This window comes from Bombus pyrosoma, linkage group LG7, assembly GCF_014825855.1.
Source record: "Bombus pyrosoma isolate SC7728 linkage group LG7, ASM1482585v1, whole genome shotgun sequence".
NCBI lineage: Eukaryota > Metazoa > Arthropoda > Insecta > Hymenoptera > Apidae > Bombus > Bombus pyrosoma.
In genome coordinates, this window is record NC_057776.1 from 9,690,733 (window position 1) to 9,717,186 (window position 26,454).

Here is a 26,454-nt window from a genome sequence, read left to right on the forward strand (position 1 = left end):
TACGTTCATATTAATATGTATTTGAAAGGAATTAGAATAACCGTAGTTTATGTTGTTTAAGAGCAGTTAAAGGGAAAGGTCGAACAAGGGCATATCTCAAGGAGTCAATGTCCTGTTGATGACAACAGGGTACACACCCGATTCAGGTCGTAAACGGATCAGTACTAGGGGATAATAACATCATCGGGATTTTACAACACACTATATAAATAACATAATAAATTTGTTAGTGATTGTATTCATAAATAGTATAATGATAGCTGTAGAAATAACGCTGTAACGTCTTTAAGGGTGCTTTTCTGTATTACGTACCTGCCACCTCGAGGGCACTGCCAATTATGCGTCTCGTGTGACGACAATCCAACACCGAAAATCCGATTCAGCCGCGAGGGGCTGTTATTTTCGTCACAAAACACTGCACATGTTATCACTACGCATTGCACACTATCATTACAATGTTGTCTTTCCTATTTGCTCAAGAAATCGCCACAAACAAACGTGGTTTACACAAATTCACCTTCGTACTCGGCGCAATGCCGCCATATTTCCTGTTGTTCCGACTTTTCAGATACTATAGCTCCATAAACTATAGGGCAGTATAAGATAGGCATACTTAAAGCATGTTTTAAACATTGATCGTTGCTGCGCTTTTACATGGCCAAATGTACGAAACAACATAGGAAATATTTTTTTCAGGTCGATATTTCAGTATATGAAACGCAAAATGCCATAAGATGTCGTGTCTATTCCGTCCTTCAGTCCTTCGTCGATACTTGTGAACCATGCGATACAAATTTATATAGCGTGATAAATCTGTTTATGACAAGTCTATGGTAACAACATATATTATGTACATATCCAGTAGACTGTGACCGTGATTTAAATTCAAAGCAGTCTTTGAGAAACTTCAAAGTCAATTAATTCACTACGTTTATCCATTGTTATCAAAAAATAATCAATTTACAGATTTATGTAATGCGCAAATTACCGATCTTCAGAAAAACATCATTAAGTTCAATAATTATTGCCTTATTTGCAGCATCATTATTTTGAAACTTATCCATCATGCACACTAATAATTCTATCTTGCATTAATTTTTTAACAGAATATTCTACATCAATAACATCAGCTCTATTTCTTAACTTAACTAATTTCCAATTTCATCAGTATAATTATTTATTTTTTTCTGTTTTGCACTAATGTTCAAATCTAGAGCTTCCTAGAAGTAAGATAAAACAACAACAAAATTAATTATTATTTAATTAAAATATTGCAAACAAAAATCTTAATTCGTTATTTTTTCATTAACAGCAAAATTTATTACTTCTGATAACGGTGGATAAACGTGATGGACCAACCGACTTATTAATACTCACATCCATTGTTTTACGGCGAACAAACCAAAGTAATTAATTATTATTGTCTTTAACAAATTCTTGATTAAAATTTATGTAGCACATTATGTTACAAATGAATATATTCTCTTCAGGAGTTAAACGATTCTGAGTAGTGAAATTTATTCCTTATTAATACAAATATAGTATATAGTATTTTATTTATTTATAGAGGGGGGAGGGGTTTAAACAGTCACATTTCCTAAGATAAATAAAAATTTAGGCTCAACTTTAACTCCGTCCCTTAAAGTAAAATTTACCTTTTATTTCTAACACAAAATAGTAGCATGCAATATACAAAATGTATTGCATTATTTGGTATTATATACCATCGCTATCGATAGCTATCGAAGGTCGATGTGTTCATCTGTCGGAAGCTATCGATAGTGCCGACTATCGATATTTCACCATACTAGCAGACATAGACACTCAAGACAGTAGTTATTACATCGTGCATTATTAAGGATGTATATAATAGTATAGGCTATGAAATGTCTTTAAAACATATACATCAATTTAAAGATATTCTCAGAAATTAAATAAGTAGGACATAATAGGTATCATATATATCTGAAAAGGTAAACCTTCTTTAATTTAATAAACCTTTTTTAAATTTTTAATTTATCAAATATGTGTGATGTATTTCCTTTTTTTTAACTATCTAATTTTGCTCATAGGTTCAATTATACAATTCTCAATTTGTATTATCTATGTACAGATTCAATATATAGGAATGCAAGAAATAGAGACTTCCAGTGATGTATCTGTTGAACTAGAGTTCTCACCTGACATAAAACCATACTGTGAAGTAAAAATTACATCTTCTGACAGATTATTATGCTTCACGTCAAGTGAAACCAATCATGATGCCTCAAGTTCTAAGTCTTATTCAATTTTTTCCAATGAAAGTGACAGCAATAAAGGCGATATTAATGATAATATCAATTCACAAGATCAAGTATGGATAAATCCAGTTGGAAATCAACCTGATATCAAGCCCTTTGTGGGTATACCTGGATTAAAATCATTTAAATGCAATCCAAACAAAGAAGAATATTTTTACTTATTGCTAGTTACTGAAGCAATATTTCAAGAAATAGCACACCAAACTAATTTATATGCAGCACAAGTATTATCACAGAAACGATCAAGTCGTTTGAACCAATGGATTCCCACTACCAAAAATGAAATAAAGAGACTGTTTGGTCTTCTCATCTGGATGGATTTAGTAAAACTACCTCAATTACACTTATACTGGTCCAAGGATTCTATATTTACACAAAGTTTCCCACAATCTATAATGTCACAAAGTCGCTTTGAATTACTTTTACAAATGTTGCATTTTACAAATAATGAAAATGCAAATTTATTAAATGATCGACTTTATAAAATCAGTCCAATTATTGATACATTAAATAGAAATTTCACGAAATACTATGATCCACCTGAAACTCTTTATATCGATGAATTTGTAATACCATTTCATAGTCGTATTAAACAATTGATAAAACAAAAAAAATATAAATATGGTATCAAGATACTTAAATTATGTTTTAATCCAGGATACACTTATAACTTTCAAATATATTGCAGCAAAAAGTCAGACCAAGAAACAGCGAACCCTACAAATGCTGTTATTTCACTTTGTCAAAATATATTTTATAAGGGACATACTGTATGTACTAATCGTTGGTACACCAGTATAGACTTGGCTCAAGAATTAATTACTAAAACTACACATTTAGTAGGAATGGTCCAACGAAATTGTCGTGGAATTTCTAAAGAAGTTGTCACAAAGAAATTAAAAAGAGGAGAAATATTTGCAAAGGAAAACAGCATTGGTATAACGTTGATAAAATGGAGAGATAAACGTGATGTTTTGTTATTGTCTACTAAACATTCTGTAGAAACAGTTACTCTTAAAAGAAGAAGATCTACTTATATTAAACCTAAAATTTTGTTTGATTATAATGAAGGCAAGCCTCCAAGTGATATTTCTGACCAAATGACAATATGTTGTATTTCATCACACAAGAATGTAAAATGGTATAAAAAATTAGCATTTGAACTTTTATTAAATACAGCTGTTATAAATGCTTGGGTAATGCATAACAGTGTAAAAAATAATCCTGTTTCATTAATAGAGTTCAAAAAACGATTAGTCATTTATCTATCACATTGTCAGGATGAGAGGTTTCAAAATTTATCTCGTGAAATTGTAACCATTAAGAAACGTCATGAAATTAAAAAGAGAGAGGGTAAATTGGTATCAGTAAGAAAACGTTGCATTTCTTGCTATAAAGAAAACGTTAAAACCTTTGGTACCGAACTAGCACGAAATAAGACAAAACGAGTAGCGACATTTTGTGCTGATTGCCCTAATGAGCCTCATTTATGTTTGACATGTTTTAATAAAGAACATCGTAACATACCATTTTAACCATAAACTACATGTATCAAAATATTGGATTTGCTCTATAATGTTCCACTTGTTTTATAAATACATCATTTTTCATCAATCCTATTGTAAGATACGTTTTCTACATATATTTTATGTATATATGTATAAGAAAACCTTAGTACAAAATCGCGTGAAAACTATGCGACATGGAGCACATTATTTATTAATTTTATATTTATTTTTTATTTGCATTATAATTTTAGAGATAACATTTAATTTTTAGTTTCGAATTTGTTTTTTTATTATATTTTGTTATGTAAAAAATTTGTTATCTAACAATTATGTACAAAATAGTTGAATTAAGTTTCATTAGTAATTGTCATATTTTCTTTTAATAATAATTATAAAAATTGTGACATGAATAATCTTTTTATCTTCTTTTCTCAATAAGGTATAAAAATGAATTAAATTTATTCGATTACAAAATTTTTAGATTTACAAAGATAATTATTTGATTACAAATTCCAAAATTCATAATTATGGCTTATTCAAAAATTTTGAGCGTAATATAACAAATTATTAAAGTCGTTCTTAATTTTCAAAAATTGAGTTCTATTGGATTCGTAAGTAGGTTCAAACTATAATAAAATATAATCACTTCATTACATTCTCAATATTGTTCAGCATTAATTTTTAAGGTATTTAAATTTTGCAGGTAGTTCAATATTAAATTTTGTTAACACATCACAATTTTTATGATACCAATATGCAACTATATTATCTTCTTATGAGAAAAAACTTGGTGATTTTATGTATAATGAATTATACCTTACGTTATACATTAACTATTTTTGTGAAAATAATTTTATACTGTTTATGTAAAGGCAACGTTACGAGGCCCCGAATCTTAAAATTCGGACGATATAGAGCTTACAATAATTTTTTAATTAAGTTTTATACATGTGTTTTCCTACTTCATATTTTAACTTGTTAATTTGTTCACTGCCTCTCATATTAAAAATGTATGACCGAAATAGTAACATGGCAGTGAAAATTGTTAATTCAATATTTATAACACGTTATTAAACTTTTAAGTTCACATGGACGGCAATCGCTTTCCTATATGGTACTTGTGTATAACCATGACAAAGTTGCTTGTATAAATCTATAAATAATAAAGAGTTCCAACAAAGTAATGTACAACTGCCTTCAACAATTAACATTGAATTCAATAATTGTCTATTTGTATAATAGTTCAATGAGTTTGTTTCACTTCTAATAATTGCGGATAGTTTTCAACTATGTTCAATAAGATCCCATCAATGTATGCCCTTAATTGTGTATTGACCTCTTGTTGCTCCTTTAAAGCTTGTTTTACCTATAATAATTTAATGATTAATGTAATGACATAATGTAATAATCGATATAATTAAGTTTAAATTATACATATACACATTTATAACTTAATATGTACATACTTCAGATATACTACACAGTCCACCATTATCTTCAGGAAGCTGATCGTCCATCTGTAAAAAACACAAATTGTAAAAAGAAGAATAAAGTGCGAGACTAGATATTTATATTAGTTATTTGACAAAGAATTGTTTTCTATAAAAATAACGAGTATAACATACTTGATCTTGGTTCATTCCGGCTAATAATTCTACAGCGAGGCTAGGTCCTTTTTCAGTAGAATTATTACAGGGGTTTAACATTAAAAGTTCACGGCCTGCCTGCAGAGCCGCTGCAGCTTGTAATTCATCTCGAGATTCTTCCAAACCTTATTAGAAAAAATTCAAAGAACGTATAACTTTTCATAATATTATCGCGAACAATCCTAATCAATTACTCGTAAATAATCTTGATCAAAAACGTACTTTTATTACGAGCCCGAAGTTGTGCCACTTCTTGCATTAATTCTTCTATTTTTTGTTGATCTTCGACTTTCATAGAAAGTTCTTCTCTAATAGCTTCAAGTTGATAGTGAGTTTCGTTAGCCCGGCTTATGGCTTGTCGCTCACTTTCGCGAACGGTATCTATTTCTTTTCTAGCCTCTTCGAGATCATTTTCTAACCGACTTTTCTCTCCCTTAACCTTTTCGAGTTGTTCGCGTAACCTTCCTATTTCATCTCTTAAATTAGTTCCTTCTAATTCTATCGCTTGCAATTTGATGGCATAATTTTCTAGTTGCAATTGTCGTTCGCGTTCTAGACGGCTTGCCCACTCTCTATGTCTTCGTTGTTCCGCCTAGGATATAATTATAACATGTTATAAATTTACAATATATAATATATACACAATAATTATCAACTATATTATAATGAATATTATAATTAATGAGTTACCTGAAGTCTTTCTTCAGCCCTCGTTTCAGCATCTTTGGCAGCTTCTTCTAACATTAGTATTCTTGCTTGTAACATAGCATTTTCCTGTTTTGCCCTAGCATACCGTTCTTCCCCGACCGATTGCGTGTCTACTAAAGCATGCATTTGTTCTTGAATCATTTGAACCTGAAAAAATACAATATATTTTAAAATTATACTTAATTTTTAATTGGATAATTGTTTCTAATTATTCCTTTAATGATATATTAGTGCTTTACATGATTTAATGCTCGAAGTTACGAACATAATTTTCAAAATACATAGCATAGAAGTACATAAAGAAACCCAATCTGTCGAAGGTAAAGATAATAACTTCGAGTTTAAAACCCTGTGCACGTACGCGTTCACACTGTAGACTTCGTCAGCCAGTGATTCTCAAGCCGAAACAATTAAATCCTATTAATATTATGCTTTATTGCATTAATATTACGCTAATTTTTATATAACAAAATTTAAATATCGTTATGAAACCTAAGTATTAATCACCAGAAATAGTTTCAGACAATCTCATCTTAAATTCAATACGTTCTTTACAGATCTATAATTAATTCATACCATATGTTTAATAAGCACCACTGTCTTCAATTCTAGAATAGCAGACATAAATGCGCATGTAATGTAAATTTACCCCGCTATGAAACTGAAAGATATTTCTGTTTTGTACGATAAATTCTCCATCTTTATAAAAAATGTTATTATCATATTATTATATTAATGTCACGTAATTATGTTGATTAGCTAAATAAAATTCAAATTCAATTAGCAGAAGTAAAGAGTTCATTGACAGTATAACAGAATGAACATATCTCCCCCTTTTTTCGCCCTTCTATAATTCCTCAAACGCGTTCATCGCAACTACAAAGGAACGACCATTCCAATTCTCACGTAACTATTACTTCATTTAAACTAAAAATTGAGAATAAACGAGTAGATCATAATTCTGATACGTCCAAATCATCTTTTCTACACGGCTGTTATCTACTTTTCTGTTACATTATCAGTTTTTCATTTTATCATTAATCAGTATATCAGTTTTTACTAATCGATTATGGTAGCAATAATGTATTAAGAAAAAATTATTACTAACGATAAGCACTACATAGCTAATATGGATGCTATAAAAGATATTCAATTAAATTATGAATTATCATAAATATAATTGTTACTAAAAATACCTATGTTTGATTTATAGTGCCGTGCAAATGTTTCCGGCCAGTTATATTTTTCACTTTAAATTCCAATATTTCCAGTATTTCCAAAAATTTTAAGGAATATTATACAACCATATACTAGTGTTTATGTATTTTACTATGTTTTTTTTTGTATTTATCATACACTTCTATTTATTTATCTTTTATTTATCATGACCAATAGGATAATTTAAAATTTTTTCAGATATCACTTTTGGAATACAAAGTAACAAATTTATCTATCCGAAAATTGTTAACGATACATTTGATGTTCAGTTTACATTCAATGTTACGTCATCATTATCATAAGAAATGAATAAATCATATGTGGAAAACGATCTGTGATGATTTCAGTATACTATCTTACTTGCTCGGTAAGCCGAGGACCACGACGACGAGGTAGTCGACTACCGCGAGAAGACGGCTGTCCGACAAATTGAAACTGGCCTTCCCATAAATCATATTCGAGGCCGGCTCCAGGTCCAGGAGACGGCCCCTCCCCGGAAGTTATTCGATTATCACGATCGTAACGTTCGATCGCACCTGTGTCTGTTTGCTCATCGTAATTGTTCGAATCCATTCTAATTCGTGATCTCTCACGTCACACCTGTGTCAGGTAGACTCGTCATCCTCTTTGACTAATCCGATACAGGAGATTATTCCGTTAGAACGACGTGAAGGCACGCCGGTTCCCTATCCATCCTCTTCTATGGTCAACAATTCTTGTCACTAACCTAACCTCGAAATTTCATGTGTCCAAGTACGCAACAATAGGTAAATATGGAGAATAAACACGAAAGCAATCTAAGATGTACAGAGAGAAGCACAACACTACGCGCACATCCGTTTCTTTGGGCGTACTTCGAATATAATCGGTCGTCTCAATCGCCCACTGTAACCTGGGAGTAGCCGAGAGGCTATTTGTGAACTCCATACTACGTATCGACTAACTCCGCTGAATGTATACACATATCGTACGTGTCATGTTATACCGAACAGAATTTCGCCCACCCCTACGCATGCCTTAGAAATCCAATTAAAGCCAATAGAATGTATTTTGTGTGCTTCTTTCTACCTACTAATGAAGTAGAAAATGTAAATGTTTTTCTCATTTAGTATATAGTTTCACAAAAGAAATAATATTATAAAGGAATAATATAATAATGAATTAAAGTTATCGAAATTTGAAATTATTAAGTAAATAGTATATTATATTACGAACCATTTTGTTTTAATTGTAAACGATATTTCTCCGATTAGTAACGCATATTTATGTCATTATTAATTTACATATGTAGTGCGATAGTTTTAATAAATATAGAAAACTATGTACGCCCCAGATCATTTTACAGGTGCATGGTTTGTGTTACTATCGAACAGATTTGACGTCAAAATTATCTGTGAAACATCGTACATGTGACTAAGAGCTACTCCCATGAACAGGCCATTATCATTGTAAACAAATCGTATATACATGTATAAATGACTACAAAATTTACGTTTTAAATGAACGAAGGTTTAAATAAAGATAGTAGTATATTATTAAGTTTATTTAATTCAGAAAGAAAATTTTTTTCTGTAACTTCTTATATTTATAGAGTTGTGTCAACTGAATGAGTCTATTAAAACTTATTCGTATAAGATTATGTATAATCTTACGTATGAAATCAATATAAGGACTTCAGTGGAAAAGCATCTCATGATCTTTGGTTTTCATTGCATCAAATCTGGAACCGGAAGTCCACCCGAATCTTTTAATTTCTTATAAACAGTACATGCGAGATAACCAATCACAACAAGAATAATAAGAAAATTTATAAAAGGCCAACTTCTCCACTCAATAATTCCGTCAGATTGTAATCTAGTACATGTCATGCTTTATTTCAAATTAATTTCCGATGAACTTGTTAATTTTTACGTTTCTGTTTTACGTTTTAACACCTGACTAATTTAATTCGTTAAAGATTTTTTATAACAACTAATAAATTTGATCATTTCGTATGCCGATCGTATTTGTCTATCGAGCTCAGTGTTGCATTTGTTTATTCAATGAAAAAATATATTACGCATTTTATTATGTATTTTAATAAATTTCATGCTTATTTTACGAGTTATCGTGAGTCATGATTCATGATTTTATTCGTTCGTATCATTTAATGAAGTAGTTATGTTTAGTTTTCTAAAACCAAGAGTTAAATTAGTTCGATTGAATATTTTAACACGGTTCTTTTTATTGTGCCCCATTATTGTTCACGCGTTTCTATAATTGTTTCATTTATACCAACTTATTCTATAAATCTCTCTAATTTACTTTTACTCTCGTGAAGATATATTCGGTTCTCCTTACGCGAACAATTAAAAATCGCGTAAGCATTACATAACAAAGTACATAAAACTACACACTAATTTATCTTTTTATGAAAGTTAAATATGTGTAATTTTTTATTCGAGGTTCAAAAATGAATACGATACAAAATCACAAAACAATATTTTCCTCGCTACTTCACTCTATTATTATAACGATATATAGTTTATTCTTGCGATAAAATTTTTTATAAATTTTATATGTTCATGTTATAAAAATATACACATTAACAGAGAGTCTAAAATTACTTCTATATCAAATGTATAACGTCATAGTAAATGGTTGCTTTTAATAACTACAAAGAAGTAACAAATTCTGGAATTCTGCTTTATCCAATGAATTAACGGACTTCATTAATTCCGTATTTTGATTACACTTGTCTAACTCGAGAGTCTTATTCGTCTTCATTAAGAAGCAGTATTAAACCTGTAATAAATATATCGGTTTATGAATAACGTACAATTTGATGCACGATAAAGTATGCAATTGAATTTACATCAAATACAGACATCACGCCTCTTAATAAAATGAGTTACCTTACTCTTATGCAATTCACTCATTTACTCGTAATTGTACAATTTCTTCCTCTAGCTATCGCAATAATTATCTGTTCGCCTATAGATTTATGATATTATGTGTAATATGTAAACAGTGAAGTACCAAGAAAAGGTGTAAACATCGAAAGTTTTCTTGACGTGTATTACATTTTAATTCCTTGAATTTTTATTTTTATTACTCGATTTTTATTGCTTGTCGATATTGCTTATTTGATTTTTTTTTTTTATCAAATCTTGATCACTTGATTCCTGTTTTTATTCAACTTTCATGGTTCTAAGTAGCAACCGATCGGAAACTTCTTTCATGGACGTACCAGATATATCTGTAGCAACATTGACTTTATTCTCCGACGAATACTCTATGATACTTTCATTTCTACTTCTGTCCCATATACAGTCCGATTGATTTCCACGTTGACGATCCTCGCATCCATCGCAGATAATATTGTAATCTCTATCGAGCGGATCAGTTACATCAGAATATAGAACAAATTCAGCGGGATAATTCTGTTTCGCATCCCTTTTTCTGTCCGCGGTCTACAGGTTCAGAAAGATCACCGTTTTTAGGGGTTGTCCGGTCAGGAAATCTTTTTTTTAAAGGACCCTGTCCCCACGATTATAATCCTGGATGTGAGAAACGTTTGTGCTCTCTATTTATTATTAATCTTCTAGAACGTACTCCATTTTTTTAAATTATATCTACTCGAAATTAATTGGAAATATCTTTACGTTTATCACTATTTTCGTCTCTATACATTTATGATTATTTATAATTATGATTATGCACTCATTGACAGTTAAAATAATCGTAGAATATCTAGAAAAATGGTTCAAGATTTGTAGAACAATTGATTTATCTATCTATATAGAAATAAATCTAAAACTCAGTTCTGTGAAAGCAATAATGACTGTCAGTTTCAATATTACAATGGACTAACTTCCTCCTATTTGTAATGTCTAGTATTATTATTAACTTTATCATTATAGACACATCTTCCTGCTTTATTGTTCACTGACTTTCACACCTTTAACAAAACAAACACCTTTTACAAATAGAAGCAAGTTAGTTATTAATGATACCGGAACTATGATTTTGCTGTAACTAATTTGAATTGCCTTTCGAATCGAAAGAATTCATGAGTAAGTGCTTCACAACCCAAAAATCTTGAACCATTTCTTTTGAACGCTCTCTATTTAATTTTGTAACGATCCGTAATTAACCGGCGTTTATGCTTTTAAAACAATCGCGGTAGCGTAACGTTAGTGGGGAAGAATGACAATAAAAAATAAACTACAATTACGCAACAACCGGAAGCCAGATTTACCTGCGCTGGTTGCACTAAGGTGGGCAGCCTGGCGTTTAATCTTCGCCGAGTATCACGAGACAGGGATCGATAGAAAATAATGCTAACGACGCACAGCAACAAAAAGATCAGTAACACAATGCTGAACCAAGAGGAACCTTTCGATTCTTGAGATACCTCGTTACAGTAAGGCGGTGATGAATAAAACGCGCCAGGATGATACGGATAAGGACCGTATGGATTCAAATGTGGATAAGGCGGTGGATAATAAATATAAGGTGGTGGATGTGGTGAATGTTGCTGATGGAATCTGACATCATCTGTAGGATTTTCGGTCGGGGATCTTGATCGAGGTGGTGATCGACAGGGTGTAATAGTAGCACACATCTAAGATCCTGATGATTTATAAAATTCCTTTTCTCTCATCACACATTAAATTTGAAATACGTTCTCTGCAAATTCGGCAAAACCTTAGATTTTACTCTTGTACTGTAAGAGCGATAATTTTGTTTGGAAATAATTACAAACATAAGGTTAAACGTCATTTCGCATGGATGAATTTTGACATGATTAATATTCTAAGGAAATTATATATCGATATTGATCTTTGGCTGAGGAACTTCAGATACATGAAGTGTTGTGATATTATGGAAAGCTATATAGTACTTATTAGGTATCAAATCGAATCTAAGTTAATAATTGGTAACAATGGTACTTACTCTATGATTGAGATCAATGACATCATCCTCAAGGGAGACATCGCTGTACATATCGTCCGCGGGATCACAGTTGGAGCCTCTACCAGAGCTATTGAAGCTACCGCTTCGATAAAGTTGGCTATAAAAAAAAAGTAAACAGAATAACCAAATATCAAATTTTAATAAACGTTAAATACTGAAACATCAATTTTATTCAAAATTTGGACTCGATTGAATTAAATTTTTCTGTTTCAAAACCATAAACGTTCTATATTTTAAAGTACATACACGTGAATATACATTGATAATATTATAGAAACAGAACTACAATTAAAAATACGATATTAGCAATATAATTACATTTTCGAAACAGGATACCGTTGGAAAAAAATGAAATGTCGTAAGAGGATAAATATAGATAATGAAGTAAAACGTATATTTGAAGCATTTATGGAAGCGTAAAAGGAAATAAGATGTGGAAGTGCGTGTGCAGGCAATGCCCACGCTTTAGAAAGTCTGTCGTTTTGCGTTTCGTGAAAGGAACGACTTGAAAATTATCAGTTGAAAAAGGACACCCAAAGGTTCTTTCTATGAATTGTAAATTCTCCGCTGTTGAGTTACATCGTTGCTATTGTTATCCCGTGACGTCAACTCACCAATTCCAGAGATGAAATACGTAAAAATATCTTTTGCTAGCTTTTATAGATACCTTTCCGTGCTTAACAAATTCAAGAATACACAAAATATCTGGTTTCGTTCGCGTAAATTTTATAAATACGTATTTTTATCGTAGAAATGTTTAATTATCAATTGAACCGTTCACAGGATTGACTTCACTACTTTTATATAATTTCATTAATTTTCTTTCTACTTCTTCTTTTGTGGAGTTAATCGGTTTAGCAAACAATTACAACGGTTCTCAAGCTATCGTTAAAATAGGAAAAACGATTTACGTAACACATAGTATGTTGTTATCGTAAGAAAAAAGAAACGAAATATGAAATTAACGGTTTGTTCTTACCTTGCTAATGCATTGGAACTAAGTCTCTTCCTTCCGGAACTGAAAAAAAAAAAAATAACATGACCGTGAAAAATATGCCAAGATATTGTTACGCAATAGAACTTTTCGCTATACAAGTGTTAGACTTAACTTAGAGCACTGTTAATGAATTTCAGCTATCAATCACTCTCCCCTTCAACACGTACATCTGATCTTACAATTACTTATTTCAATTTCAAAATCATGAATCTTATAAAACTTTCGAGTAAACTAGCATCGTGTCTGTTAAATGAGTAAATATCTAAATCGAGTCAAATTACAATTTCTATAAATGAACCAAATGCCTATATAGTCGAATAGAACAGATGAAGGCCAAAATTAGTTACGAAATAGTAAACGATGCCAACAAGGTATTAAGTATATATTTATTACCTATAATTGTAAAAGATGAACAACAAATTGATCGATTCTATTCTGATATAATTGGCAAGCGTACAATGTGCAACTGAAATTGTAATTTTCCACATACGGTGGTTCATAAAGGTATTTGAACACTTATCACAGACAATTTTTATGAATATATTGTGTGCTTTATATGAAACTTTCTAGAATTTCATTCACACTATCACGAGCCACGATTTTTTGTGATTATATTGATAAAATGTAAAACCAATCCGAAAATGTATATAGAAATTGCAATGTAATGAAATTTCAAAATGTTTCGTATATATTATAACACATAATTTATGCGTAAAAGGTTTCGTCAGTCCATATATGTAGACGTGGACAAGACACACATATGTTGTTTATTCATACTTTTCTGCTTTAATACTCAATAATAAACGTAAAAATAGAAACCTTTAATTCACGAAAACACTTTCTTCTTTCTTCCACCTCGTTCCTCCTAATAATCAGTTCAAATCATCCGAGACCAATTTTACCAGATACGAATAACACCACAAACTTGTTTATTTATAAGTCTGATGTCACGACTGATGAACAGTGAACAAATTGTAAACACGGTACTGTTAGTTACAACTACACAGACCGAGTAATTGTCTTCGTAAAGTGAATATTATCTAGGAAAATTCTTATGACGCAACATAGAATACAGAAGCATTGTGTACGTTATCTTAATATTGTTCCTAGTACTGTACTATTGGTAAGAACTTCCGCCATGTCCTACAGATCGTTATAGACATGTTCCTGGAAAACATTTTAACGAGTTTCTTGTAGATAACTCCGGGATACCTCTCTTTGGGAATTAAACCAGTTTCTTATCTGCCTCGGTCTATTAACACGACCAGACAACCGTAATTTATCAGACGATTTCACAAGAGCAATTTTTCGCACGGCAACCTCGTCATTGTTTCATCTTTCGAATCGAAGGAAATTCTCCCGCGGCGAATTAAATCTAACACACGACGATTATAGTATCAGCGGCGCGTAAACTTTGTTTTTGCATGCCATCTAACTTTCGTGCTACATTCCAAGAGCTTTCTTCCAACCAGGACTTATTGCAGACATAATTTACCTTGTCTTTTATGTATAACTGTTGCTTTGCATACTTAGAGGTTCGAATTGAAAAGTTAAGGTACCTATTTGTACCGAACACTTGAAAGTTTGTATTCAGAAATGCAAATGCAAAATTATTATTTTCAAATGCGTGAATATTTGAAGTACTTAACGTTAAAAGGAAATTCAGTATACTCGAAAAATTTTTATTTGTTTGTATAATATACATATTACAATTTTTAAAAGATAAATATTTTTGAAATAGCAGCCTCAAGCAGATATAGGACACGAATTACTTGAGTAAACTAAACTTTTTCACTAAAATCTTCATAAAACGAACAGAATACGAATTGTAGGATTTATAATTCCGAATAGGAGGAGGTTTGGAATTTTTGCAAGAAAAAAGTGAAGAAATCTTACCACGGAGGAGTTCGTCTAAGTGACGTTCGTAGCCAAGAATGCCTTCCTATGGTTGAATTGGGGCTTCTTGGATTTCTAATTAAAACAGAACAAAGGACCTTTAAGAATATTTATAGCTATATTTAGAAATCCTAATAATAGTATGTATATTGCTACTAATAAACGAGTAAGATACGTTATTAACACTTCATTAATTCCATTAATTAACAGATAAGCATTTTATGATGTTAAATGAAGGTATTAAATTAACAATTTAAAAAAATGTATACCATCTACATTATCTATAAATTAGTGCATTGTATCACGTTGTCATGATAAAGCACATAAATCTCAATTATGACTAACAATGAATGGCTTTACGTACGTACATATATCTCGAAACCTTCTAAACTCAGATTTCAAATTCTTGTACCAATTATTATAATTTTGTTGATGGTTTCAGTTTTAATAATCATAAGATATAAATATGGTATATATATATATATATAATAACATAAACGAGACATTATATACTCTTAGATATAATTATATCGAAGATGATTACATATACAAGGAAACAGAATATACGCAGTACAGTTCGGAAGAAAATAGGAGGGATTGTACGTATTAATAATTGCGGAAAACGCAGAAAATAATAAGATGTTCAGTTATTTTCTCTTTTTACGTGAAAGTTTTTTTGTCTACACATCACATCCACCTAGCGAAACATTGATTTAATCGTGAGAATAGATCTGTCCGAATGATATTCATATAAAATGTGAGAAAAGCTGTATTAAGTTTCGACGTACAAAATACAATATGTACACGCAGTTTCGCAAGGCAAATAATTTAGTGCCTGACGTGAAAACTAAACACATTTCGGTGTAGCAGTCTTGAAATAAGCTTAATATAATATGAATATTATACTATCAAACATTTTCACTTATATAGATCGTTATTTTAAACAAATGTCAAAATGTCATTCGATACGTTTCAATAAAGAAACGTATTATATTTATTATATCTATAATATTATTTCTTAATGTTAAAGATTTAAGAAAAAAGATGTGCCTCTCGTTATTCTAAACAATACTTTACTAAATAATCTCCCTTTCCTTTATTTGAGTCTAAATTGAATGTATCTGTTACATTTTATACACCACTGTTCTCTATTAATTTATTATTCCAACGATTCAAACAAGAGAACAAAATTCTGGCAGGTAGTATTGCCAGAAATCACAAAATGGAATTATCTTCTTAATTATCCTGATTGTTCTTTTAAAAGTTTCACAGGCATGCCTGAATTATAAATAGACTATAGACATTTATACAAAATGATATTTTTATCAATATAATTAAAAAAATGAGATCCAAATAGAGATTTGGTTCATTTAATAAATATTATAAAGTGTGCTTTGCTTTTAATATTTTACATACTTCTTCATATTACACGTACTTTGCAAATTTTTGCACCTTCCAATTTTCTATAAATATATAAAAATTCGCAGTCTAGTTATAAACACAATTATTTCATTAATTCATATACGTGTGCTTAACGATCAATGCACCCTCTACAGGTCACGTCCGGAATCTAAGCTTGTCGAACTTAAAAATGTTCGCGCGCAAAATGTACTTCGATCTCTCCAAACCAGTATAGATACTATCGATACTATCGCGCAAAAAAACGATCAATATACAGGTAGTACGTATATATAGCACCAGAGGAGGCAACGAACTTACTTGACAGTATTGTTTCCTGTGGGTGAGGGTGCAGAACTGCTACCACCTGGTGATTCCACCCCGTCATCAGCGTCACCCTCAACGGCTCCAAACGCCTCGTAGCTTTCCTCTTCCTCGTGATTTTTCGCAGATTTAACGTTACAGGATGACGCAGAGGCATCGGCGTGTTCGAGACTAGCAGAATAATGCCCGGAGTCTTGAAGATTCGGATTGATGAGATTATGCAGGTCGACGGACATAGAAAGCGAGGGCGGACCGCTTTGGCTCCATTCGACGGCACCAGGAACTCCGTTTACGTGACCACCCTCGTCCTCCACGCGATATGATTGGCGGGTGCTCGGTAAGATGGCGTCACCATCACGAGCTACGTCACTGTCAGACACGACGACACGTGATGTAGCCACGCTGTTAGCTGGCGAGACATTTACACCGGGCGAACGGGAGCTTACCATCCTTCGTTATCGGCCAGATTGGAGCCGAAGCTCGGTGAACAACGAGAACGGAGGGATGCCCGAGCTCCTTTAATCGCCGACTACCTCGCCAGTAAAACCAGTCGTTACTGAAAAACGTTCTAATGAGTCAGACGGTCAGGAACAGCAAGAAAGTAAGACTGATCGCTTCTAAAAAAAAAATGACATGAAATGTAACACGATCTTCGTTTTATCTTCTTAGCTAAGGGTTCAACGGCTAGCTAAGCTAAACTAGGTTAACACGCTAAATTTGAAAACATTTGCTTCAATTACATCTATACGAAAAAATTTTCACCAAAACCTAAGCTAATTGCATAGCTCATCGAGAATCCACTGAGAAGCTAAAACGAATTTACACCTTCACACTTCGGATGATCACCGTGGATGAATCATCTGTGAAACATGTGAAAGATGGCAACCGAAATACGTTTACCAGTTCAATTCATCCAAAGTAGAGATTGATTTTGTTTACTGGTCACCTTGAAAAACGCGGATGAAAACAATATTTTCAATGAATCATTCAGAAGTATAAATTCGGCTAAGCTACCTGAAAAATATCTCTTCGAAGCAGTCTAGTCCGACCTTAAGTGAGTAAGACCGTTCGCGAATAAAAAGATGAAATGAAAAGTAACATGATCTTCGTTTTATCCTTTTAACATTCTTGACCGGTGAACTAACGGCAAGCTTCTCCTCCAAGGAAGAAGGAGATAACGATATTTTGTACCGGTAAGAACGCTTCTCCTAACTTTACGGAGCAATGAGTTTACAATCTATGTGAATGTAATTTAATGAATATGCAACGTTAATACAGCTTAGAGACCGACAAAAGCGTGAGAACCGAGCGCACTAACAATAAGTCATGGTACACTGAGTAAAACTTCAACTACATGAGAAAACTCCAAGTAACTAAGTGTTTACATACATACGTACTACGTATGTAGGTAATGTATTAAGGTATATTTGCATAGTTCAAGGTCAAGAAATATGTATCTTTTTCTCTGTTTTCCCATTTTTTTAACGAAAGCAGAATTCAAAAAATGTTATTCATGTTAGATCGCACGTGAGATAAAAGGGAAAATTCTGACAGCATTTTCTGTTCGTTCTACTGACTCGTAAAAGAAATGTATGCCAGACATGACTATAACAAACGTGTATGTATTCAGTAACATAGGAGAATGACTGATTGAGGACAGTAAAAAGAAATATAACCATACGTTCCATGGTGAGTCATCTTTTTGAAGGATTTGAAAAAACCAGAAAATAGAGACTGTCATTAATTTTATGTTACAACATCAAGATTTGTTTTAAATAAGTGGTCAATGAAATGATGTTTATTGTATATCATGTTAAAAATTTCATTGATTTATCAAAAGAAATAATATTCAATTATCATTTATATGTACAATATAAGTGCTTAACACGAATTTAACGGTATTAAATGAAATAATCATGGATCATTTATATCTTACAGTTTATCTTGTACTCGATCATGTGTCATTAATTTAATCGATTTTCATATCCGTGTTGAGTGTGCCTTATACATGTAAAATGAAGCCATACTAATTAAGATAATCAAAGAGACAATCACAAAAGGGAACATCATTCGATAAAAGTGTACTTTAATAATCGCGATATCATCGGATATCGCTGTTTCAAAAGCAGCCCGAAATATTTTACTTTATATATTGGGTTGGCAACTAAGTGATTACGGATTTTGTCATTACCACCTAATATAGAAACCAATAGAATCTTTTCACTAATACAAACATTAATTTAAAAATATCTGTTCTAACATGTGTTTCGCTTTTTTAGTAAAAATGCAGGTTATTCGAATAAGATGCATTTTGCAATTCTATTCCAAATACCGAATACATTATTTATTTAAAATAATAATATTTCTTTTTTCTAATTTAAGATTACAACCATAAATTGATATGAAAATTATCAAAATTACAAAATTTCAATCATACAAATTATATGAAATAAATCATCTGCATGTAATGCCTTGCATACTATAAAAAGGAAACGATATAAGTAATATAACACCGCAATTTTAGTGATTTCAGATCGTCTTACAAATATTTTGCTGCGATTCGCTGTTTCAATTGTCATTTTGGTAACGAAGGTTTCGAAGGTTTCTTAGACACATGTGCTAATATTATCGATAAATTTTGCAATCGTTTAGATAAATTAGTGACATTAGTCTTTTATTATTACTTATCTACAATGTGTCCGTATAATAATTAAATAATTATACTTAAATTTTCACAATACTTTCAGTTACATGTTAAGAAACTATTAGTTCGAACGTATAATTTGTTTTAATTTACTTTATTTATGAAATTTTCTATAATTGTTATTTTTTTATATTTTTGTCCAATACATAAATGAATACACGGTGTGCTGCTTTGAATACAAACATCTTTATTAGCATTATTACGACTAGTTACGAAAATTATCCACGAGATAACTGGCGTCTCGGTTTCCAGGTACTTGTCACTCGGAACGGAATGCGTAGATGCGTTTCGAATCGCCAGGAGATTCCAGTACGCTATTTAGAGCAAGCTCGAAAGTGTAGACGAAGAATATATTTAACGCTCAACAGCGTATAATACCTCTAACCTTAATTATAATGACACGGGAGTATCGTTAACTTTGTCATTATTCAGGCTTTGATGAAAGTAATATGGTTCTCCTTTTTACAAACTCTCTTAACTTACTGAAATATATGCTTCATAATGATTAACGTGGATATTCAACGTTTCGCGATTACGAAAATCGCTTCTATCAATTATTCGTTATTGCATACGAAATATTATTCAAAATATCATTTGTTACTTAATGAAAAAGGAAAATATAAATATCACGTTTTCTTGCCCATTAAATAGTTATCTTCAATGTACCTAAGTGGCGTTATTTATTGATCAACCATTGCACAAAACTTATTTAGTGATAACCTACAAAGGAATGATATACAAATTTTGGTATTTAAAAATGGAATGAAAATACTACATTTGATTTAGCATAATTCATTGAAATAATTGATGTTTCGTTACCGTTAGTATTCATTTCACATAATGTATTTTTTGTAGTATTCAAAGGGTGAGAATTTTAGAAAGAAACAGCAAGATGTTCCTTGCATTGTTGCTCGTTCGTTGACTCACCTTGAACCGAACCGATAGGTAATTCCAAAAAAATGCAGAGAAATTATGTTCACTGATGTATACGAGATGAAGTTTTTCAACTTGGAATAATCGGTCGCAATGGAGTGAATGAGTTAATTATGTACGCTTGAATGCGGAACGTATAGAACATAAGGAAGAATGAAAAATCCGAGGCAGATGCACCTTTCTAGCTGTCACCTGAAGTAAACACCTGTATACACTAAGCCATGATCAGGTAATAGACGCACACAAAAAAACGTCACAGCAACTATCTCTGGTGCAGACAGGTACGTCCACGAAAATACGTAGTTAAATCCACAGTATCGAGTTCGAAGCAACAGATGCATGAACACTACCGTCTTATGGCAATCGCGAGCAAACTAAACGAAAGCACAACCGAATCGTAGCAGTAACGCGAAAACGAACGAAACGATCAGCCAAGAGGAGCCGTGGCAGGTACGCATGCGCAACGAAACAGGAATGTTCGTGAATACACGAATACGTTTACTACACCTATATACATCACACTAAACATCACGGTCGTACCCGCAGGTACGAGAAAGCACCAGTGTTTCTCAACCTACGGAGTATTGACTTATTTCAAGTTTAACTTAAGCCCATATAATTTTACCCTTTGTATCATATTTTCAATCTATTAATTATTTAATTAATTTTTCTAAATAAAAGTTAATTTGCTTTTCATTTCACAATGTAAAACGATTCTGATAAATTAGTCGGGTCCAACGAAACATGTATGTAAGTATTTATATCTCTGTTACAAAATATGTACTCGTTTTTAATATCTCTGTCTTTACGATGCTGTAACGCCATCCGAATTTTTCTTATAAACTTCCTTATAAACCAGCTCTTGCATTTGCATTCTAAGTAACATTCTTTTGTCAGCGGACAGTGTTCTTATATGAGGCAAGAGACTCATAAGAAAATAATAATTATCATCGAAACGGTTGCCTTCTAAAGGATCTACCGGGATATTGTCATTGTCACCCATGAGCACCTGTTCAGGAGAAATGTTTTGTAGCATCATTTCGTTTTCCGTTAAATTGTCAGAGACGCTCTGAAATTCAAGATTATCAAAATTCTCCTCAGGTTCTTGCTTCACGTCTATATGATTGGCAGCGTCGATTTTTAATCCGTTATCGTTATTTATCGACAGTAGATGATTCGCAATTGTATTTCGATCGTCCATATTTCTATTTGTTACCGACGGACCATTCTGTATCAGCGTTCCATCACTCTCACTTTCGCTAGGCACCCGATCATCATCTTGACAAGAATTACTTCGTTCCCAAATTGGAGGACGGGGTAACATTTGCTCTTTCAAAAATTGCAGACTTTTAAAATGTATCCATACTGGCCTATTTCGATGAAATTTACTTTTGCGATAAACTTGGTCCTTTTTTAACTCCGCCCGGAAAGTATCTCGTAATCCTTTCCACTTTGCTTTTAATACTGGTTCTGAAAAATGTATGAACAATGTGTTTTTATTTATTTTACTAATAAAAATACTTGCAGATTTCTAATTTAATAATTTATAATAATATTTTTAATACTTTAATCAGCTTTGCGTTAATTTAATTAGATTATGTAATTTTAATTGAGTTAAAAAATTATTCTATTCTATGAACATTACACTTTACGATTCACATATAAAATTATATACGTGAAATTATATTAATAAATGATTTTTGTACAATACAATTATGAATTAATATTTGTATCATAAAAATCTTAAATATAACAAAAGTAATTTATAGATACGATAGTCGAAATTTATTGACTGCTTGTACGCATGCGTCTTCACCTAAGAAATCTGTATGTACTTGCAATTTAAATATTCCAGAGTTTTAATACTATAAACCACAATAGATTGTAAGTTATTAATGGTTCATAGGGTAAGATTTGATGTGATTATAAAGTTCATACATTAAGCAGTAAACATGCAAATTGATTTAAAGTACAATATATCCGGTAATGTTACCCTACGAAAAAGTAAGGTTAACTAAACGGCGATTCGTACTAGCGAGTACACTAAAATACTATACTACACAAATAAGTAATAATCGCATTGTTTAAATATATATACATATTTTTTGCACTAATTGAGGCAATTACAATATAAAAAATCTTCCTTGTATAGAAGTAAAAATTTGTACTATTGGTCTTATACGCTGTTGTAAAATTTAGATTATTGCATAAATATGTAATGATTATAACAAAAACATTGTCCTCGGTTGAGATAACAAATAATTTAGTAATTATTTTATTGTATCAATAATATTGACAGTTCACACTTAGAATGATATTATTATGCTAAAAATGAGACTAAAAATTTTGCTGATAGTTTGAATGAATGATAAAAATGTGCGCGGGAATGACATATGATTGAAAAACGATTTCATCAATGCACCTACTGGGCAATTTGAATATCGATGCAATCTCCATCCAAACGCGGTTCGTCACCTCGCGATTGTGATAAGAGATATGCCTTTGGTTCCAAAGCGCTGGCCGCTTATAAACTTCGGCGATTAGCCGATTCGCGTCCATCTTCACCTCGTCTCTCATTTTTGCCAGTTAGGTATATGAAAAAGCGTTTTTCTGTAATTTGAACAAGGCAAGAAAGCACAGTATTAGCTTGTCAATCCGATAGGAACAAAGTACAGGCGAATACTAGCGCTGGGATAGCGATTAGCGCGCAGGACGCTCTCGGGTAACGATCGATTCGCGTTTTGCCCTCATCTTGCCCTTGCTAGCGCGAATAACTTCATCTTCCCTTCTCACGAATAGCAACTTGCTATTTGATTTTCTATTACATATAAAAATTTACAACATTAGTCACGTGAACATTTTTTAATTATGGGTTATTAGATATTGTTCTCAGTTTGAATAACATTCCAAATATAATAAGTATTCTTTATATCAATAATGTGGCAGTATAACTTTGTAATCATAGAAAGTGAATTTAGTAAAAGAATGCAGTTATATATTACTTGTTTTGATTTAATGAAATGACTCATATAATTCATAAAATGATACAAAAAAAATAACATGATTAGAACGTATACGTATACGAGATCCATATTTTTATATACATATTTCAGATGTTGAACAATATGAATGGTTTCGAATTAATAGCACAAGGCGCCGAGGCACGTGTGTATAAGGGTATTTATTTAGGTAAACTAACGTTAATCAAAGAGAGATTCGAAAAAAAATATAGGCATGCTGATCTAGATAAGCGTCTCACAAAAGATCGAATAAAAGCTGAATGCCGTGCTATAATTCGTGCTAAAGCCGCAGGTAAAATAATACGAATATCGTTACTGTCAAACTAATTTGACGGACCATATCTTTTTTCTAAGATTTTACTTTTTTTAAGGGGTTGCAACACCAGCTATATATTTGGTAAATTTAGAGCGGCGGTGTATTTATATGGAATATATACAAGACGCAATAATACTAAAAGATTTTATCGATGAAAAAGTTTCAAAAGAAACAAATGATGATCGTTTATTAAACTTTATAGCGCAAGGACTTGGAACAGTTATTGCTAAATTACATTCGAAAAATATAATTCACGGAGACATGACTACCTCAAACGTACTTTTGAAAAATATTAATGACGATCACATTGGAAAATATGGTATACCATTTTAATGTCATAAGATCACTTTAATGATATGATATTTATTTCTTTTTTTATCTTCTAGTTGCGAACAATTTTGTTATAATAGATTTTGGTTTGGCTCGTATAGAATCGAGCGTAGAAGATAAAGCAGTTGACTTGTACGTTCTTGAACGATCATTACTAAGTGCACATTCAGAAGTACCTCTTTTGTTTTCAAAAATATTTGAGATTTATCAGAAACATTACACAAATAAAAGTCAGTGTAAAGAAATTGTTTCTAAATATAAAGAAGTACAATTACGGGGGCGGAAGCGATTAATGATCGGTTAATTTCAATATATTTTTTATGAATATATTAAACGCATTTTATTAACATATTCTCAATAATTTATACATGTTAAATATACCTTAAATAAACCACCTTATATGAAATTTGAGCTGTACTGTTTTATTTTTAATCTATAATTTTAAGATTATATATTAATTAGTTCTGATTTATTATTTAGATTATTTTTATTTAAATATTCATAACTTTATAGATATAGAAATTTCTTTCCATCAGTGTCATTTACTTCTCAGAAAAATGTTCTAATAAATTGTTATTAATCAAATTTAACATATACACAGTTATATTAACATTTCAAATTGATTTTTTATATAATAGCCTTGTGCTTATTAAGACAAAAGCTAAGGCTGTTAATACATAATATATTTAAACAGTAAAAACAATATTGAGTATAAAAATTTTATGAATGATACATTCAGTATTAAGTCTGGTCAAATATTGAGCAATATGGTTATTTAAAATGTTTATTTATATTAATTATCTGCACAGATATATAATCTGATTTGGCATATGCAACATGTTTTCGTAACATAGTTTACAGTACTTACTTGTGTCAATGATATGCAACAAAGAAACTAAGTTTAAAATAAAAATATTTTATAACTAATATTTAAAAACATTTTCTTTAATAGTAAATAATTGACCTTTGAAATATAACACATAATTTTCTATACAAAAAAAGAAACTTTTTGATGAAGAAATACTTTTTTGTGATAATGTTTAATTCCATATAACAAGTTATCCGAGTAATGAGAAATTCTTTTGTATATTTATTGCGCTACAAATTCAAAGCGCATATAATCTATATGATAAATAATTGCTCTTTACAAAAATGTTTATGAAGCAAATTGCATATATGCATGGAGCACTTGATTGTTGAAATATATGTATTAACATCTTTATCAGTCAAATCATCATTGGTACAGTTATGAAAATGCTCAATCAAAGTGTAGTCCTGAATATATAATGATCCAGGTCACCTATGAATAATAATTTTTTTATAACGTTATGAGATAAAGAGATTAAAACAAATAGCACTAGATAACTTCATATTACCAAAAAACCAGCAAATGATGTCATAAAACCTTCTTTAGTTAATTCCCATATACCACCAAATTCTTCCTCATCAATTTGTTGAAAATTACTAAAATACAGGTATGTAACACCTGCGTTAACTAATACAAATCTGAAATATCAAACCATAAATTTGAAATGTATAATTATAACTTTGCTATTATATATTGCGATTATATTATGTTTTAACTTACAGTAGTAGAGCTATGAAACCTTTTAAAGGTATAAGACCCCATCCTATACCAACTATAATACCAATTGCTTGTCTAGCCCAATATATAACATCAAGAAATTCTTCCTATAGTAAATAAAAAGCGCTTATGAATGAAACCATGAAAATATATACAGAACATAATTAATTGAAGTGCGGTTATGTTTACTTTATCCGGCCATTCGGAGTTTGCTGTTATCGCACGTGTCCATACACTTAATTCGCATTTACCACCATTCCCAATCTTTTCAGGTTTTGAACGTGACATTTCTACACCTTCTCAGCTTAATAATATAAAACATGTAATAAAACTCATTAACATTTCCTAAGTGAAACAGATCTCATACACTTTATTTCCTTAAACCTTCTGCTACTATACTTCCATCTCTTGAATTATGGAAATGTGCCACACAAGACAGATTTCATACAATTTTTCACGCACGCGCACTGATCCTTTTATATTTTATTCGTTTTATATCTTTTGATGTTTATTTCAATAAATATCACATATACTTTTAATAGCTTAATGCTTAATGTTGTAAACAATACATATATAAAACTATTTTGTCTTTTCTTGCATATATATTTTATA

At 31.2% G+C, this 26,454-nt stretch overlaps 7 protein-coding genes and 1 long non-coding RNA gene across 18 annotated transcripts in view; 2 read left to right on the plus strand and 6 right to left on the minus strand.

The window, feature by feature from the left end:
- LOC122569184 (circadian locomoter output cycles protein kaput-like) overlaps positions 1-562 on the minus strand; it is a 92,493-nt gene extending 91,931 nt beyond the window's left edge. For both annotated transcript variants that reach the window (XM_043729804.1, XM_043729805.1), the window contains exon 1: positions 313-562. The gene's annotated coding sequence lies outside the window, so the exon portion shown is untranslated. The remainder of the gene's footprint in view (positions 1-312) is intronic.
- Positions 563-1,372: 810 nt separating this feature from the next.
- Positions 1,373-4,988, plus strand: LOC122569191 (piggyBac transposable element-derived protein 4-like). Of its 2 annotated transcripts, none has more exons than XM_043729822.1 (2): positions 1,373-1,973; positions 2,073-4,988. In XM_043729822.1, exon 2 carries the CDS (start codon positions 2,129-2,131, stop codon positions 3,833-3,835), a length of 1,707 nt encoding a protein of 568 aa, XP_043585757.1. In that variant the 5' UTR covers positions 1,373-1,973; positions 2,073-2,128; the 3' UTR covers positions 3,836-4,988. The 2 variants fall into 2 exon arrangements, with proteins under 2 accessions (XP_043585757.1, XP_043585758.1); XM_043729823.1 differs by having other exon boundaries at positions 2,114-4,988.
- Positions 4,989-5,012: 24 nt separating this feature from the next.
- LOC122569197 (rab11 family-interacting protein 4A) lies at positions 5,013-20,907 on the minus strand. Of its 5 annotated transcripts, none has more exons than XM_043729843.1 (11): positions 20,769-20,907; positions 17,401-17,510; positions 16,952-17,323; positions 15,233-15,307; positions 13,319-13,357; positions 12,319-12,436; positions 6,145-6,309; positions 5,677-6,046; positions 5,434-5,579; positions 5,275-5,325; positions 5,013-5,174 (listed from the first exon to the last, which is right to left on the minus strand). In XM_043729843.1, exons 3-11 carry the CDS (start codon positions 17,188-17,190, stop codon positions 5,052-5,054), a joined length of 1,326 nt encoding a protein of 441 aa, XP_043585778.1. In that variant the 5' UTR covers positions 17,191-17,323; positions 17,401-17,510; positions 20,769-20,907; the 3' UTR covers positions 5,013-5,051. The 5 variants fall into 5 exon arrangements, with proteins under 5 accessions (XP_043585778.1, XP_043585780.1, XP_043585776.1 ...); XM_043729845.1 differs by lacking the exon at positions 20,769-20,907 and adding an exon at positions 20,586-20,724; XM_043729841.1 differs by having other exon boundaries at positions 16,952-17,510.
- Positions 9,792-12,303, minus strand: LOC122569208. Its single transcript, XM_043729881.1, has 3 exons — positions 11,621-12,303; positions 10,275-10,832; positions 9,792-10,164 (listed from the first exon to the last, which is right to left on the minus strand). The coding sequence occupies exons 1-2, from the start codon at positions 11,984-11,986 to the stop codon at positions 10,551-10,553; spliced, it is 648 nt and encodes a 215-aa protein (XP_043585816.1). The 5' UTR covers positions 11,987-12,303; the 3' UTR covers positions 9,792-10,164; positions 10,275-10,550.
- Positions 15,986-16,945, minus strand: LOC122569214. The gene is made up of 2 exons (XR_006317365.1): positions 16,649-16,945; positions 15,986-16,510 (listed from the first exon to the last, which is right to left on the minus strand). It is a non-coding gene; the product is annotated as an uncharacterized LOC122569214 (long non-coding RNA).
- On the plus strand, positions 20,904-25,558 carry LOC122569205 (EKC/KEOPS complex subunit TP53RK). 5 transcript variants are annotated; one of them, XM_043729875.1, is made up of 4 exons: positions 20,904-21,041; positions 23,705-23,903; positions 23,983-24,246; positions 24,314-25,558. In XM_043729875.1, the coding sequence occupies exons 2-4, from the start codon at positions 23,705-23,707 to the stop codon at positions 24,559-24,561; spliced, it is 711 nt and encodes a 236-aa protein (XP_043585810.1). In that variant the 5' UTR covers positions 20,904-21,041; the 3' UTR covers positions 24,562-25,558. The 5 variants fall into 5 exon arrangements, with proteins under 5 accessions (XP_043585810.1, XP_043585808.1, XP_043585811.1 ...); XM_043729873.1 differs by lacking the exon at positions 20,904-21,041 and adding an exon at positions 21,051-21,341; XM_043729876.1 differs by lacking the exon at positions 20,904-21,041 and adding an exon at positions 22,355-22,418.
- On the minus strand, positions 21,348-23,697 carry LOC122569204. The gene is made up of 2 exons (XM_043729871.1): positions 23,018-23,697; positions 21,348-22,061 (listed from the first exon to the last, which is right to left on the minus strand). Exons 1-2 carry the CDS (start codon positions 23,166-23,168, stop codon positions 21,397-21,399), a joined length of 816 nt encoding a protein of 271 aa, XP_043585806.1. The 5' UTR covers positions 23,169-23,697; the 3' UTR covers positions 21,348-21,396.
- LOC122569211 (respirasome Complex Assembly Factor 1) lies at positions 25,014-26,324 on the minus strand. The gene is made up of 4 exons (XM_043729887.1): positions 26,032-26,324; positions 25,846-25,949; positions 25,634-25,763; positions 25,014-25,557 (listed from the first exon to the last, which is right to left on the minus strand). Exons 1-4 carry the CDS (start codon positions 26,128-26,130, stop codon positions 25,516-25,518), a joined length of 375 nt encoding a protein of 124 aa, XP_043585822.1. The 5' UTR covers positions 26,131-26,324; the 3' UTR covers positions 25,014-25,515.
- Positions 26,325-26,454: the final 130 nt, after the last annotated feature.